The sequence below is a fragment of the Artibeus jamaicensis genome, unplaced genomic scaffold (assembly GCF_021234435.1).
Source record: "Artibeus jamaicensis isolate MK-2021 breed Jamaican fruit bat unplaced genomic scaffold, CSHL_Jam_final contig_585, whole genome shotgun sequence".
Lineage (NCBI taxonomy): Eukaryota > Metazoa > Chordata > Mammalia > Chiroptera > Phyllostomidae > Artibeus > Artibeus jamaicensis.
The window spans coordinates 18,160,346-18,175,104 of record NW_026521894.1 but is presented as its reverse complement, the minus strand read 5'-3'; the positions used below and the strand labels follow the sequence as shown (position 1 = coordinate 18,175,104).

Sequence of the window (14,759 nt, the reverse complement as noted above, 5' to 3'; positions counted from 1 at the left end):
TGTATAGCAGTTTTGGGCATCCCTAGGTGGGCCAAATATTGTATTGCCCCTTCCTCGGACCTCTTGTTGTTCGGTAACATGTTGATGAATAATTTAATTCAGTCAATAAAAATTCATTTTGCACCAAGTGGGAACAAATTTAAGAGACAGTTATGGTGATCAAACAGATGAAATTAAAAAAGAAAGAGTGAAAGTTAATGTGGGCATTTATACTTTGAGACACTGTCTTGGAGGTCACTTCCAGTGGGAGTAAAAACTTACTATGTAGGTAGATGAAGATGGGTGTGGAGTTGTATTTAACTTGAAGTTCTAGGAACCAGTCTAGAACCATGGCTGTGGGGCAGGGTTTGAAGAATCTCATGTAGATGAAATTAAGAGGCAAAGCTGGAATCAACAACCACCTTAAAAGTCTAACAGTCTGACTGGGATCGGGAGTGTATGAAACTCAGGAGTAAAGTACTGGGAACTGTGGAAAACAGAACCAGTAAAGTGCACATAGCAGAACTTGACAGAAAGAAGCACTTGGGGAAATTCCCAAAGCTGGTGGGCCATCAGTGTGGTGATAATTTAAAAGGATATCCCTAGTCTTATTTGAAGAAAAATGAGAGGAACTAGTTAAATAATAATAGACCTGATCTGTGGCAGTGGCAAATAGAATAGAAATAAAGAGGTATGCTTGATGAATTTTTTAAATGGCTAACAGAGTGGGGCAGAAGGATTGAAGGAGGTCATTGATGATGCCCAGGGTTGGAGGTGGGGTCCAGGCTACTAAAGTCAGGGAGAGGGAAGTGTCAAGGAAGACACACCATATTCATTGTCATATATGACCATGGCATTCAAAATTCCAGTTACTGAAATGAAAACTACAAAATTTTAAAATATATTAGATGGTAATGCCATGCTCGTTACCTAAATATCCACCTTCATGTCCAATCATTCTAAGAACTGCATCTGAAAATATCTTTACATTCTAAACTCATCTTTTTTTTACTGGACAAAATTTTATGCTGCTCTAGCTCAAACAATACCAATATAACCAGAATAAAACATATTAAAGAAGGATTAATTCATAGTACAATAAATCATACCACTTTCAAGAATCTATGAACTATGATAGCTTTAAAAATTAAGTGTTGTCATTAAACATATCAGTCAGAATTAGACCTCAAATAAACAGGCTTCGACATGTTTGATGTAACATAAATAGACTTTAAAAGTTGTAATATCATTATTTAATCATCTTTACAAGAGACTGTCATTTGCATAAAATTTAAATTATTAGTAGAATAATCAGTGAGAATTTGTGGGTGATTGATTACATAAAAAATAGAAACTTAAGACTAGAAGAGTTCAAATTAAAGAAACTGAGGTCAGAGGATCAAAGAAAATGCCTAAATTTATTTCTGTTTTTTAAAGTTTTTAATGCATTGACAAATCATGTCAGAGATGTGGTTATAATTTAAGTGACATCTAGGTCCTGGCTGGTATAGCTCAGTGGATTGAGTGTGGGCTACAAACCAAAGGGTCACTGGTTCAGTTCCCAGTCAGGGCACATGCCTGGGTTGCAGGGCTGGTCCCTAGTGGAAGCCACGTAAGAGGCAACCACACACTGATGTTTCTCTCCCTTTTTTTCTCCCCCCTTCCCCTCTTTCTAAAAATAAATAAATAAAATCTTTTAAAAAATAAATAAATAAAATAAAAAACATTAAAAAATTTAAGTGACATCTAGAAACCATCTGGTCCTAAGTACAAGTTCAGCTTTAACTATTCTGAGATATTTGACAATTTGGGGGTTAAAACTTTTTCTACTTTTGCTCCACTAAAGGCTTACTCAGGTATCAAGGTTATATATCTAGCCCTGGCCAGTGTGGCTTAGTTGGTTGGAGCATTATCCCGTAATCCAAAATGTCACAAAGTTGATTCACAGTCAGGGCACATTCTTAGGCTGTGGGTTTGGCCCCCAGTGGGAACGGATTGATGTTTCTCTCCCAAATCAATGTTTTTCTCCCTATCCTTCTCTGTTCCTTCCCTTCTTTCTAAAATCAATAAGCATGTCCTCAGGTAAATATTTTAAAAAAGATTATGTACCTGATGTATTTTTGGATGGTGGGATATAAGTTAGAAACTCCTGATGGATGCACTATTTCATTATATACTCTTTATGCATGTTGGTGGCCAACCAGTTTCTGATCCACAATTAAAACCCAATGGGAGCCCTGGCTGGTGTAGCTCAGTGGATTGAGCGTGGGCCTGCGAACCAGAGTATCACGGTTCGAGTCCCAGTCAGGGCACGTGCCTGGGTTGCAGGCCAGTTCCCGGAAGGGGACACATGAGAGGCAACCACACATTGATGTTTCTCTCCCACTCTTTCTCCTTCCCTTCCCCTCTCTTGAAAAATAAATAAAGAGAATATTAAAAAAAACCCAATGGGAGAGGTTGTTCTATGAAAACTCTGAGAAGATTCATCCAAAATAAATGTTTTGGGTGAACCTAATGATCCAAGTAAAAAATCTCAGTCATTTGTTATTATTTCTTGCTTCATGCCCTTGGTGGCTTATCCTATATATTAATATTTTTTATTCTCAATCATTGAGTTACTTATGTGCATTAAAAAAAATTCTTGCTGCCCTGGCTGGTATAGCTCTGTGGATTCAGCAGTGGCCTGAGAAGCAAGTGGTGGCTGGTGCTATTCCTAGTCCGGGCACATGCCTGGGTTGTGGGCCAGGTCCCCAGCAGGGGGCATGTGAGAGGCGACCACACATTGATGTCTCCCCCTCTTTCTCCCTCTCTTTCCCTCTAAAAATAAATGAATAAAATATTTTTAAAAATGCTTGACTTTGATAACATGGGAAGTACTTTAACAACTAAAAAGGAGTAAGATAAGTCTAGAGGAATATTAATTTAAAATCAGGATACCTAGTTCTACTTCCGCAGCTGGGGTGTCAAACTCGTTTTCACCAGGGGCCACTTCAGCCTCGTGGTTGCCTTTAAAGGGCCGAATGTAATTTTAGGACTGTATAAATGTAGCTACTCCTTAACTAGGGGCAAGGAATTCAGTGCTGCTGCTGGGTAAAAACATGGTGCCAGGCCAGAATAAACAAGGTGGAGGGCCGGATTCGGCCCATGGGCCTTGTGTTTGCCACCTGTGGTCTATAGCTTGGTAGTCTGTGAGGTCTTTCCTGTGTATGTCATTTTCCTGATGAAGCAGATTAATTGGTCCTTAGATAGCCCTTGAAAAGTTAGACATATGTCAGTTAACTGACTCTGGATGTAAAAAAATCATGAATTATTGGTTGTGTTTCTCTAGAACTAGACAACACTTCTGAGTACAAAAGCAAACAGTTGGCACTATAGAAGAATGCTAAAAATATGTGGAACATCAGATGAAGAAGCATCAAACCATTATCCTGGCCAGCAAGCCCACATGTCTTTGTCTAGCCCTTTCCTGCAGAGTCTCAGTTTCCCATCTACAAGTTGATATTGGGCTACATGATCTACAAGGTTCCATCTGCACTCATCTCCTTTGGGTACCATCTGAAATGAGGATACATCCTTGGTTTCAATAATACTCAAGCAACCAATAGGTCATAAGGGTGGTTTTCTTGACTCCATAATGTACTTCTTTCCTGTGATATCTGAACATTTATTGATTCCTAGACCCAGTGACTAACACATCTTCTATCAATCTAACACTTAAGTAATTTGGTTTTAGTTTGATTGACAAATAATCACACAACTCTCTTTTTAATTCCTATAGTCCTTAGGGACTGGCGGTTCACAATAGTATTAATAAATCATCACTCTGTAACTAAAGAGCAGGTTCTTCCAGGAACGTTTGCCAATTGCAGATTGTGGGAAATCTCAGAGGAAAACTCACCATTCTCACAGTTACAAGGGGACACAAGTGAAGCCATTTGAGACAGCTTGGCTAAGGACTGAGGCAAAATCCTTTATGAATTGATAACTGGCACTTTCTTACTTGGAATAAACATATAAAAATAATTAATGTCTCTGTTCCCTAATAGGCGTTTGCTGGAGTGTAACAAAAGATAATTTGTAACTGCTATCTGAGAGATAAGAAGAAACTAAAAAGGGCAGGAAGTCGGGTGATTTCTTCCCTCCCACCTCACCACCAGGTTTCAGATGAGCCTTGAAAGGTCATTCACATAATTATTACAGTAACTGGTTCAAGGCCTTTTGAGCGCAGCTGATCTGATTGTGTGTTAATGGCTGCAGAAGCAAGATAAGGAATGTGTAAAGTTAAAAAAAAATCGGCCTGTAACACTATTAGCTTGCAGGATTGCCAAATAGATAAAACAACATTGCTTGATAGCGTACGGCTTTTTTTAGTACAGAATAACCCCAGGTTTGCCCTTGTACATGGGGTTATTTAAGCATCAGTGACTAAATTTACTTCTTTGTTGTTGGTGGCAATGGGACATATCTAGTGATCTTCCTGGGAGTCTGCAAGAGACCGCATGGTGAAACCTGCCAGACATCTGTAGTTAACGTAACACAGTCAGAATTTTCAGGGCCCAGACATGTAAAAGGCATCTAAAGGCCTTTGTCTGACCAATCCAAGGAAATAACATGCCTGCTGTTATGAAAGCTTGACCACATTTCTCAGACTGTAATTCAATTCAGTAAATATATTCAGCATAGAATATATTTACTGCACAAAAAAATACTCCAGGGATTCAAATATTTACCACAATAAAGAAAGATATACACAATAGCCCCATGGGACAAGCTAAACTGTAAAATATGCCTGGCCATTAGTTCTGAAGATAAGAGACTGGATCTCAAGCAAAACTGGGAAGATTTAACAGAAGAGTAGCATTTGACCTAAGCCTCGAAGACTGAGTAGCGTTGTGAGGTCAGGGTACAGTAAATCCTCACTTAACATTGTCGATGGGTTCTTGGAAATGGCAACCTTCATTGAAACAACTGTACAGAAACTAATTTTACCACAGGTTAATAAAGAATAGTTAAGTTCCTATCACATACTTCTGGTGATAAAAACATCACCAAACTTCTAAATAAAGACCACAAGCTCTTCTAATATCAAACATTGAAATAAATGTGAGTTATACATACATTTAAGAAAACATAATTAAAATAAGGAAGATAATTATTTTCCCACACACTTATTCCTGTTTAGGGTTGAAGGAGGCCAGAGCCCAACCCAGCAGCTCAGGGCGTCAGGCGGGAACCCACCCCAGACAAAAGGCCCTTCTGTCGCAGGGCCTCTCACACACCCATACTCACTCAGACTAGGATGATGGAGAGAGCGAACTCACCTCACCTGCACAACTTTGGGTGCGGGAGGAAACCTGAGTCCCTGGAGAAACTCACACAGATGGGGGGGAACATCCAAACTCCACAGATGGTGGCCCAAGCTGGGAATTGATTTTTTTCAGTGAACATTGCAACAAGAGGATGTTAAATGAAACATTATTTGAGGACCTGCTGTATTTTAGACTGAGGAACAGTTACTGGACCACAGGAGCACTGCCAATATGGGATGTTAGAGGGAGATAGAGGACAGGGACTCCTGCTTTGCTTCCTGTCTTCTTCTTGCCTGCAAGAGGTTCAGATGAACTGCGCCTTAGCAACATGTCCTTCCTGAAGCAGCAAGGGAATCTAGTTTGTTTTGCTAAGGCTTGTAGGACATGCTTCATTTTGTCCCCCTCAGAAATCCAGCTGTCAGGTGCCTGCTCCTCAGGCGTCTGGGTCTAAGTTTTAATAATTACAACTCTCCCTGCTTTTCATCTCAGCCCTGGACGCAGTAGCTTCATCCTGCAGTTACTAACTCTCCATACTTGAAAATTCTCATCTTATTCTATTACCTGGTTAATGACTTATATAGACTAGACTTACAAACTTAGCACAACCAGTTGAAAATATCACCAACTTTCAATTGCATGTAATATATAGAGAGAGCCATTAAACTGAAATATTATTTAGGGCCCTAAGAGATTTTGCACTTGTGTTGTCTTTTGACCTCTTTTCTCTCATTTCCTTTCGAGACTGTAGTGTCCAGTATTTAAAAGTAGACCTGGAAAATATCTAAGACACCCCTTCTTCCCTAACTAAAGTCTCTGAGCAAGAAAAGGCATTTCTACTACTTGCAGAGGTCACCAACCGTTTAAAAATGTCAGGTAACAATGTAGTTGCCAAAAGGCAGCTAATTAAGGAGGCTTGACTCTAGACTTCTCCTCAACTTTGAGCCCAAGTGAGGAGATGAGCGAGCAGTCATCAAAACAGAATTGTTAAATATTTACTTCCAACCCTCATCCAGACCATCTCTCTCCTTTCAGGAGATATTACAACTAATTTATTAGAAGATAAATTCATATTATTATATTCTTACAGTACTGTGGGGAAAGGGATTCTATTGCCTCTGCTAACAATCTATTTTCCCTGTAACAACATTTTTCAGCAAGAAATTCTACTTTTTGCCAACATAATTCTGCTAGCTTAATTCCCATACTGTTGGAATTTCACTCCTTCCCTATCGTGTTGAAACTGGAGAACAGCTTGTGAGCAATCTCTTGATAATAACCTTCCATATGTCTAAAACAGCCTTTTCTTTCCAAAATAATTAATCCTCCTCCTTTTTTTTACACTTTGATGTATTTCTCAAGCCTTTACACACCTTTGTTTCCCTATTGGGTCCTCTTTAAGCACTTGCCATTTTTCTGGGGAAATCATTCCTTTGCAGAGTTGACCAATACGAAACATAGCATGTCACAGTCACCTCAGGCATACATTCTGTCCTCTGTATTGTATAATTCTATTTGCAGAGAGATTTCTGGAACTATAACTAGTCCACTTCTATTGTATTCTGCCGCACCAACTTGTAGAGAAACCATTTGGTTTTTACTAAATTGAGACTTCAGTAGAGGTTTATTTAGAAGAAAACGTGTAAGTTACAGCTTTCCTGTTGCCTCTTTTTTTTTTAACTTAACCGCAGATTAGGCAGGTGGGTAAAACTGTGTGTATTAAGAGATAGTAAAATTCAATAACCTAAAATCATTTGTCTTCCACTCTTTCCCTTAAGAACACAGAAAATGTATCGGCATGTATATATTTAAAATTATGTGTGTAACTATGGCTGCATCAGTTTATATTCTCTCAATTACAAGAACAAAACACCTTGGGACAGATGTCATAGAAGTAAATGTACTTCAATAGAGGGGCAAAAATGTTGTTTGTGAACAGTGGAAGAGTATTCTGACAGCTTGAAAGGGTGACTGCAATAATGCCAAGAAATTTCCCAGTTTGCTCTGGGTCAGGAACTTCAAGAGGAAGGAAATCTGCCTTTGTCTCAGTTTATAGTTGGAACAAGAAAGATGGGCAGTCAGTCTCTCTAGAGGTAAAAGTTGACTGGGGAGGACACCTTAGTCAGGGTGTGTGGCTGCTGCTTTTGAAATGACTAAGACTAGACTCCAGAGGTGGTGCTGGATCCAGTAAAGGTGTAAAGGTAGGACAGCATCTCTTTGAGGACAGGGGCCATGGAAGTCCATGGAAGCCAGGGCATTACCTGACACATATTTTGTTTTAAAAACCTTGAGACATATTTCAGTTTTTAGGTTCTCTAAAGATACTTTAGCTCATATACATTTCTAAGATGAAATCTACAAAGCCAACCTCTTGCTTTTTGACTTCTTTGCATTATGAATGATTTTTTTTTTCCTTCAGAGAGAGGGTGTACCTAAGAAGGCATTTGATGCAATGAATGACTTTGATTAAAAATGGGATTTTCTATAGAAAAGCTGGATTGTCCCTATAAGGTATTGAGGAGGCAGTGGTGGAGACAGCAAGATTTTATGTTGTGATCTTCTAGTTTGTCCTTCCAGCCATTATTGCATTAATTGCATCTCTTTCCTTTTTCACCTTATCTTAGCCTTCAATGCAAACAAACAAACCAATCATCCCTAAGGGTCAATAGATAAAGAGGTTTCTTAGATTGTTTTTGTTAAATATGAAGTTTAAAGAGAATGTGATAATAAGATTTGAGAAGAAAATCCAAAGAGGAGAAAGTGTAGGTCTAAAAAAGAGACATACTGCTGGAGTGAGGTGAGACTTCAGGAAAAGGTATGGATAGAAATATAAGTGTAAGTTTAGGTATAAATAGGAAAAGAGCAGAGAAGAAATCAAGGTCTGGAGTGGAAGGAGGAACATTTGTTCGAGAGAATGAGAGTTAGTCAAAATGCTTTATGCATAAAGAATCTGTTATTTATTATCTGTTAACGATAAAGAGTTGGTTGGATCAAGCAGACATGTTATTTCTGAGTTCATTCTCTTCTCCCACACTCTCTGCCTTGTTTTTTGTATTGCCAACTTCATCCTTTTGGCTTGCAAGCTGGCTCTGGTTGCCTTCAGCCCTAAGATACATCAGAGAAGATCAGAAGGCATGTGGAAAAAAGTCAGGATATGAATTTCCTGATTCTCTGTTCTTTTAATGAATTGTTTCATGACTACAGCAACTACAGCCCCTTCCTCTTGGGTGGCTCCTGTCCTACTCCATATCTTTTGTCCCTGATTCTGATGACACTATCTCCTTCCCTTGCTCATTGTGGCTTATGGGCGAGAATGATTTCCTGCTGTCACTACTAGTCTACCAATGCCTTAGTTTCTGTCCTTGGTCCTGCTCACAGGCAGATCTTTAACTTGTGTCTTTTTCTAAAATATTTTGAACTGCCTGAATTGGATCCAGTTTCCAACAGAATTCCTGACTGATACAGAGGAAAAAAAAGGTTTTAAAGAGAAACACAAAAGTAAATCATTTAAAACTGGATTAAGAGTTAAGAAGAAAAATGTATTTAGATAGAGAAAAATGAGTGCGAGTTAAAGTAGTCATAGAAGATAGTCTCTTTAGACAGTAATATTTAAGTTGAGGTCAGAGGATAAGGAAGAGCCAGCATGGGAAGAACAGGGAAGCATATTCTCAGGAGAGGGAATAGCCAGTGTAGAAGCCATGAGAGAAAAGAGCTTGATATGCTCTATTCTATAATTTAGTTATAAAATTCCATGAGGAACACTTGGTTGAAACACTCCATGTGGAAAGACTGAGAAGGCAAATCAGCTTGATTGATATTTAGTGGTAATTAATAGTGTTCTTCTGCAAAGATCCACCAGAGATTTGTGTATTTGTTAAAGTGGAAAGCTGCTCAAGAGAGCTGTGAGAAAGAAGCAGATTCAGGTATTAATTCAAAACTGCTGTGAAAACGTTTGGATACAGCGGCAATCTACTCCACATGACAATATGCTGTAAGGAATTTACCATATGTAAAGATGTTATTTTCTTGACTCTGTTTACTTTAATCAGAATGGTAGGTTAGTCTTTAGGTAGAGGCATATCTCTTTATGAGCTTAAAAAATTATGGTTGTGACACTTCACAAAAAGATATGAAATGAACACCAGAGACTTTGATAATCTGTGTGTCTCCTCACCCCCCACCTTGTATTTGTTTATTTGATATGGTGCAGGGAGAAGGAATAGCAGAGAATGAGTGGAGAAGTTAAGAAAATACAGTATTAAAATCACATAACTGTTGAATCCTACCTAGTACAAAAAGGACTTCAACCATCAATTTACTAAGCATATTTCAAGACTTCCAAAAGCAAACACATCTAGCTTATTAAATAAACCTGCCTGGGGAAATATCCCATATTGTTTTTTTCTCTATAAATTTAGTTCTTCAATTTGTTTTACAATATGATTCCCCTGTTTATTTGTGGCTTTTGTGCAAATACTAGCATTTAAGAATTATTTAACTGTAGGATATACTTAACCTTTGTCATCAAACTAAAATACATTATTTTTGTATTTGTTGGAATTAAGCTAGTTATTCTGGAAATTCCCAGGCATAGTTGACATGACAATATAGAAAAATGGTAAAAAAAAAAAACCACTTTTAAGGTCTTATTTAACCATGTGCATTTAACTGATATCTTTGCATTTGGAAGAATTTCTCAGATATCTGCCCAAACAACTCCTTGATGGATTTTAAGTTCTTGAAATATTTTTCTATGTATAGGTATCTTTTACTTATTAGAATGAACACACAATGATTTATTTTGATTTTAGTTTAATATGATCCTGCTTCCCTTTAGGTTGAAATAGAATTGCACATATATGTTATTTTAATGTCTTGATATTAGAAAACATGTCATTTACTCTAGTCATACCCTATACCTCCTTTCACTAGCTAAATTCCTCATATTTGCTAATATTTTCTCACTCGTAAGATGAACTTACTTTAAGCATATTTATGTCACACATTTTACCTCCAAGTACTTTATAGTTATGCTGTGAGAGTAGTTCACTATAACTAAAGTTAAATGATTAGGTACTCTGCTAGAGATGCAGTTATGCAAATTATAATTATAGAGTTAGAAAGCACCCTGAGGTCTTATCACCCTAAAAAAACCAAACAACAGCACTCTGTTTAAGATAAATCATAATACTCTAATCAAATATAATCAAAATTTCACTCCTGTCTCTATACCCAATACTCATATTGTAAACATCATTGAAAATTAATTATATAGCATGGGATTTAAACTCTCTGAAATAGAACCATTAAGTATAGCAGGCATAGAGTGTGATATAAATCATCTTTCTGATTTGGAAAATGATTACATGTTGTACATATTGACAGCTGGTGCTATCATGTTATCTCAATTTCAGGAGATACTGAAGTAAGCAATTGGCTCACTGAAATTATTGTCTTTATGATTTTATAGCGTTGTCTTGTTGTAGCTTATCAGAATCTATATGCTATAGGTGAGTAGTGGATATCACCTTAATTTTTTATCCTTCTTTTATTTATATCATTGCTGAGTAAAATTTAAGAATAATACCAAAATTTAAGACCCATTGACAGGGATGTAAATCTCTTTTTTATTTAAAAAAGCTTTCTCTGTGTTAAAATAGCAAATATATATATATATATTCTTGTTCATAGAAATGACTAGAAATATAATTATAAGTGGTTACTTTGTCCAAACAAGGAGCTTCTGGGAAAATGAAACCTAGCAAAATAAGTGATTCAAAAATAAGATATGTCTCATTTTAATAAACAATTGCGTGTAATTATGGAAGAATATGTACTTACTTGCCCAGTGCGAAACACTCCATCTTAACCGTTGTTCCCTTAGCAGCTGTAACTGTGAAAGGAAAATGGACCTCAATTTTCGGCTCGTATTCTCCCATCACACCTGGGAAATAAAGAACAGTCTTTAAGCATAAAATAAATGTCACAATTTCTTTTCAATCCTGGCGATGGTTACACTGAAAAAGCACAGTGGTTTGGTGGTTAATGTCTGTTTGAGGGCTGCTAAATTTTTGATGCACTGAAAAAAAATATACTTAAACTTAGTCATTATGGTGACTGTCTTACTATAATGATTGGATTGTGTGGTATGTTCAGTACTTTGTAAAATAATTATTTAAGTGTTAATTAACACTGATAGTTTAGGTACTGGTCATATTCTAAATGAAATGAATAACTATGAATATTTCTCATGGTAAATAATTGTTGATTTTAAAAAAGTAGATAAAGGTACCAGAACTTTATCATTGTCAAATGAGTGAACACTTATTTATTAAGTTAATATACTCATTAAATATCTATAAGTTGCAAGCATTTTCCTAATTATTGTGGGCATTACAGAGATATATTATCTATGGACTGTGCTCTCAAGCACTTGACAAGTGTATTCTTAAGGAAAGAAAGAACATACACTACACTTAAGTATGGGAAAAGAGTTATTTATCAAAATAATTGCAATGCAAGATTGAAAGTGATGAGTGCTGTAAGAGAGGTATTCCTAAAGTATTAAGTGCATCTGAGGGGATTATAAAAATAGGCTTTGTAAAAGTGGAGGAAATATAGAAAAAAAGTAAATGGAATGGCATAAACAAAGAGAGATGGGAAACCACCAGCAATAGAAAAATCAATTTTTTCTGGCATATTGATATGTGAAAGAAAATGATACTAGGCAAATTTGGAAATAAAAATGGAGTCCAAAAAATTGATGGTCTTGATCATCAGGGTAAGTCATTCAAACTTTAACCTGTAAGTAATCTGGAGGACTGGGGCTTTGAATAAGGGACTGACATTTTGCTTAGATATACATACTAGAATTGGAGCAGAGACTGGCAAGTTAGTTACATTATTTCAGTAATTCCAGGTAGTAGTAATAAAGGCCTGAACTTAAAGTACGGTAGTAAAAAAAATTGAGAAAAACACTAATTGGGAATACTCATTGAAGAATTAAACTTGGCATATAATAGGGGTGCTGAGGATAAAGGTATGGGCCTCTCCAATAATAATACTAAGGTTTCTAGCTCGGGCTAGGGCTTGGGGGTGGGGTGGGGAGGAGTTGGGTGACGTTAATTAGAGAAAAAAGAACACAGCTATAGTAGGAAAGTTGATGACTTTTATTTTAGGAACATTTAGTTTGATATCTATAAAATATTGAGAAGAAAGGATCTGACCAGATCATGAACAAGAGAAGGAAGTTCGAGATGAATTCTGGACAGGTGATATATATGAAGTGTCATCATTTAGAGATGGCATTTGAAACCATGAACTGGATAAGGCTTTCAGTGTACTAGCTGAGGCCTGCTGAATTCCCATGCTAGTGCCCTCAGGCAGCCCTCAAGCTAATTTCCTTCCCCAAATAATTTCTAGGAAACTGCAGGCGTAAAGCACTACAGGTAACACAGTTATGATTTAGCACAGAAGCTTCCCTGAGGAGCTTGTGCGGGTGCTTGGGGGTGTCTGTGTTTATGGGCATATTTGCACATATAAGTCTGTGTGCATGTATAGCACTGTGTGGAATTCTTTTGTGTATGCCTGTGGGAACAGAGAGCTGAGGAGAGAGAGAAACCCAGACAGAGTAAGATGAATGCTCTAAGATATTCAGGCAAGATGCATTGGGTGTGCAAAGGGAGAAAAAGTTACCTTCGACAAAGACAACACTTATGTGCTAATCATTTTTATATATTATTGATTTGAGACAGGTCTTGAAGGAAGATGGGAAACAACTTTAGATGAAGTGTTTAAGTTCACAGAGGACAAGAAGATTATCTTTGTTTTTTTCTAGTTATCTGTAAAGCAATCGTAAAAAAAAATCACTGATGTTTTTATTAGAGAGACTGGGCTTCTGGACCTGGCTCTGCTAGATTATCGTCTCGGACACAGCAGTGGCCTTTGTGCCTCATTTTTCTAAACTATAAATTGAGGGAACAGAAGGGAATCACCATTAATGTAGTGTCCTGTTCTAAAAGGCTAGCTCACTCATTTTCTTCGCAGTCTTAGGTTCATTGTGTGTCAAAAGCCTGATATATAACAAGTGAACTGATGACTAGTACTATTACATCACTCAAAAAATGGTGAAGTACCTCCTCTCTAGCTCTTTCTCAGTAATAGTTTTTTCTTCTACTGCTTTTATTATATACCTTGCTCCTGTTCTTCCCTGACTTTATTCAAATTTCTTTCTTTCATTGTCACATGCCTTCTTTTTTTCCTATGTCTGTCTTGAATATACTATTTGGCCTGCTAGTGATACCTTGATGAGTGTATCCAATATTGAGAATTTTATGTTTAATGCCCTCTTACTTGTAAGACTTTATCTAAAGATTCCTAGGTATCATATTCAATGGCTACCTACAAAAGTCCCTAATGTCACCTTCTGCTTTCTCTGTTTGGTCCCAATATTGATTTTGTAATATTCTCATTCCTTGTCTGCCTGTTAAGCTGATGATTCAATACATGATTTCTCATGATACTTATAAACTTAAGCATATTAAACTAACATCCTTACGTATACAAGTACCTGTGAGTGCTGGCAGTTGACGAGCACTTTAGAGTGTTGTAGAAGGGCAGTGAAAGTCAGGTTGAATTAAAAAATATTTTTGTATAATTATTTCTAGTAAATTGCTTAAAGAGGTCTCACAGGAAAGAGACCTGAATCTCTAAAACTCTAGTAAATTGGTTTGATTTCTTTTTCTACCATAAGTAAAAAATTCCCTCTGGAATCAACGTTTACATTAGTGCTTCTTTTAGCTTTTTACTAAAGTAGGTCCCAGAATTGGACAACATTTCAGGCCCTTCAAAATCTCAATCTGACTCTGAATCATGCCATGATATTATTGATACTTTTTGGTTAATAGGAGCCAGACTCAAATATTCTCTGTGTTCTCTTCTCAATAATGTTTGTGACTGCAAAGAAGACATTCTTTTATAGCTTTAATTTTTAAGAATGACTCAAAATATGGGTACTCCTGGTAAAATCTGGAAAATAATTTTATCCAGGTTCGGCTTTCTGGTGTGCCTCAAATAATTCCCATACGGCCAAAGATAAGGTGAAGCCTCACTAAGGGAACAAGAGGTTTGCTAATATCTATACTAGATGTTAAAAATAAAACTTAAAAGCTTGAATAAAGGCTTCAAATTATATTAGCTAATTTGAGCTGCAGTGTAAGAAATAACTGGTTCTGCCCTGGCTGGTGTGGTTCAGTGGACTGAGCACCGGTCTGTGTACCTGAAGATTGTAGGTTTGATCCCAGTCCTAGGAAACGTGTTTAGGCGTGGGAGAGGCAACCGATCGATGTTTCTCTCCCTTTCTCCCTCCTTTTCCCTCTTTCTAAAAATAAATAAATAAAGTCTTGAAAAAAAGAAATAATGGGTTGTTTTGAATTTTACTCTGATAGTGATAATATGAAGACAGATGAGAAATCT

The 14,759-nt window shown here is 37.0% G+C and overlaps 1 protein-coding gene across 1 annotated transcript in view; it reads right to left on the bottom strand.

Annotated features, from left to right (window-relative positions):
* Positions 1-14,759, bottom strand: part of CNTN5 (contactin 5) — a 470,769-nt gene that overhangs the window by 297,777 nt on the left and 158,233 nt on the right. Inside the window, exon 6 of the mRNA XM_037146258.2 lies at positions 11,127-11,229. Within this exon, the coding sequence (XP_037002153.2) occupies positions 11,127-11,229 (103 nt within the window). The remainder of the gene's footprint in view (positions 1-11,126; positions 11,230-14,759) is intronic.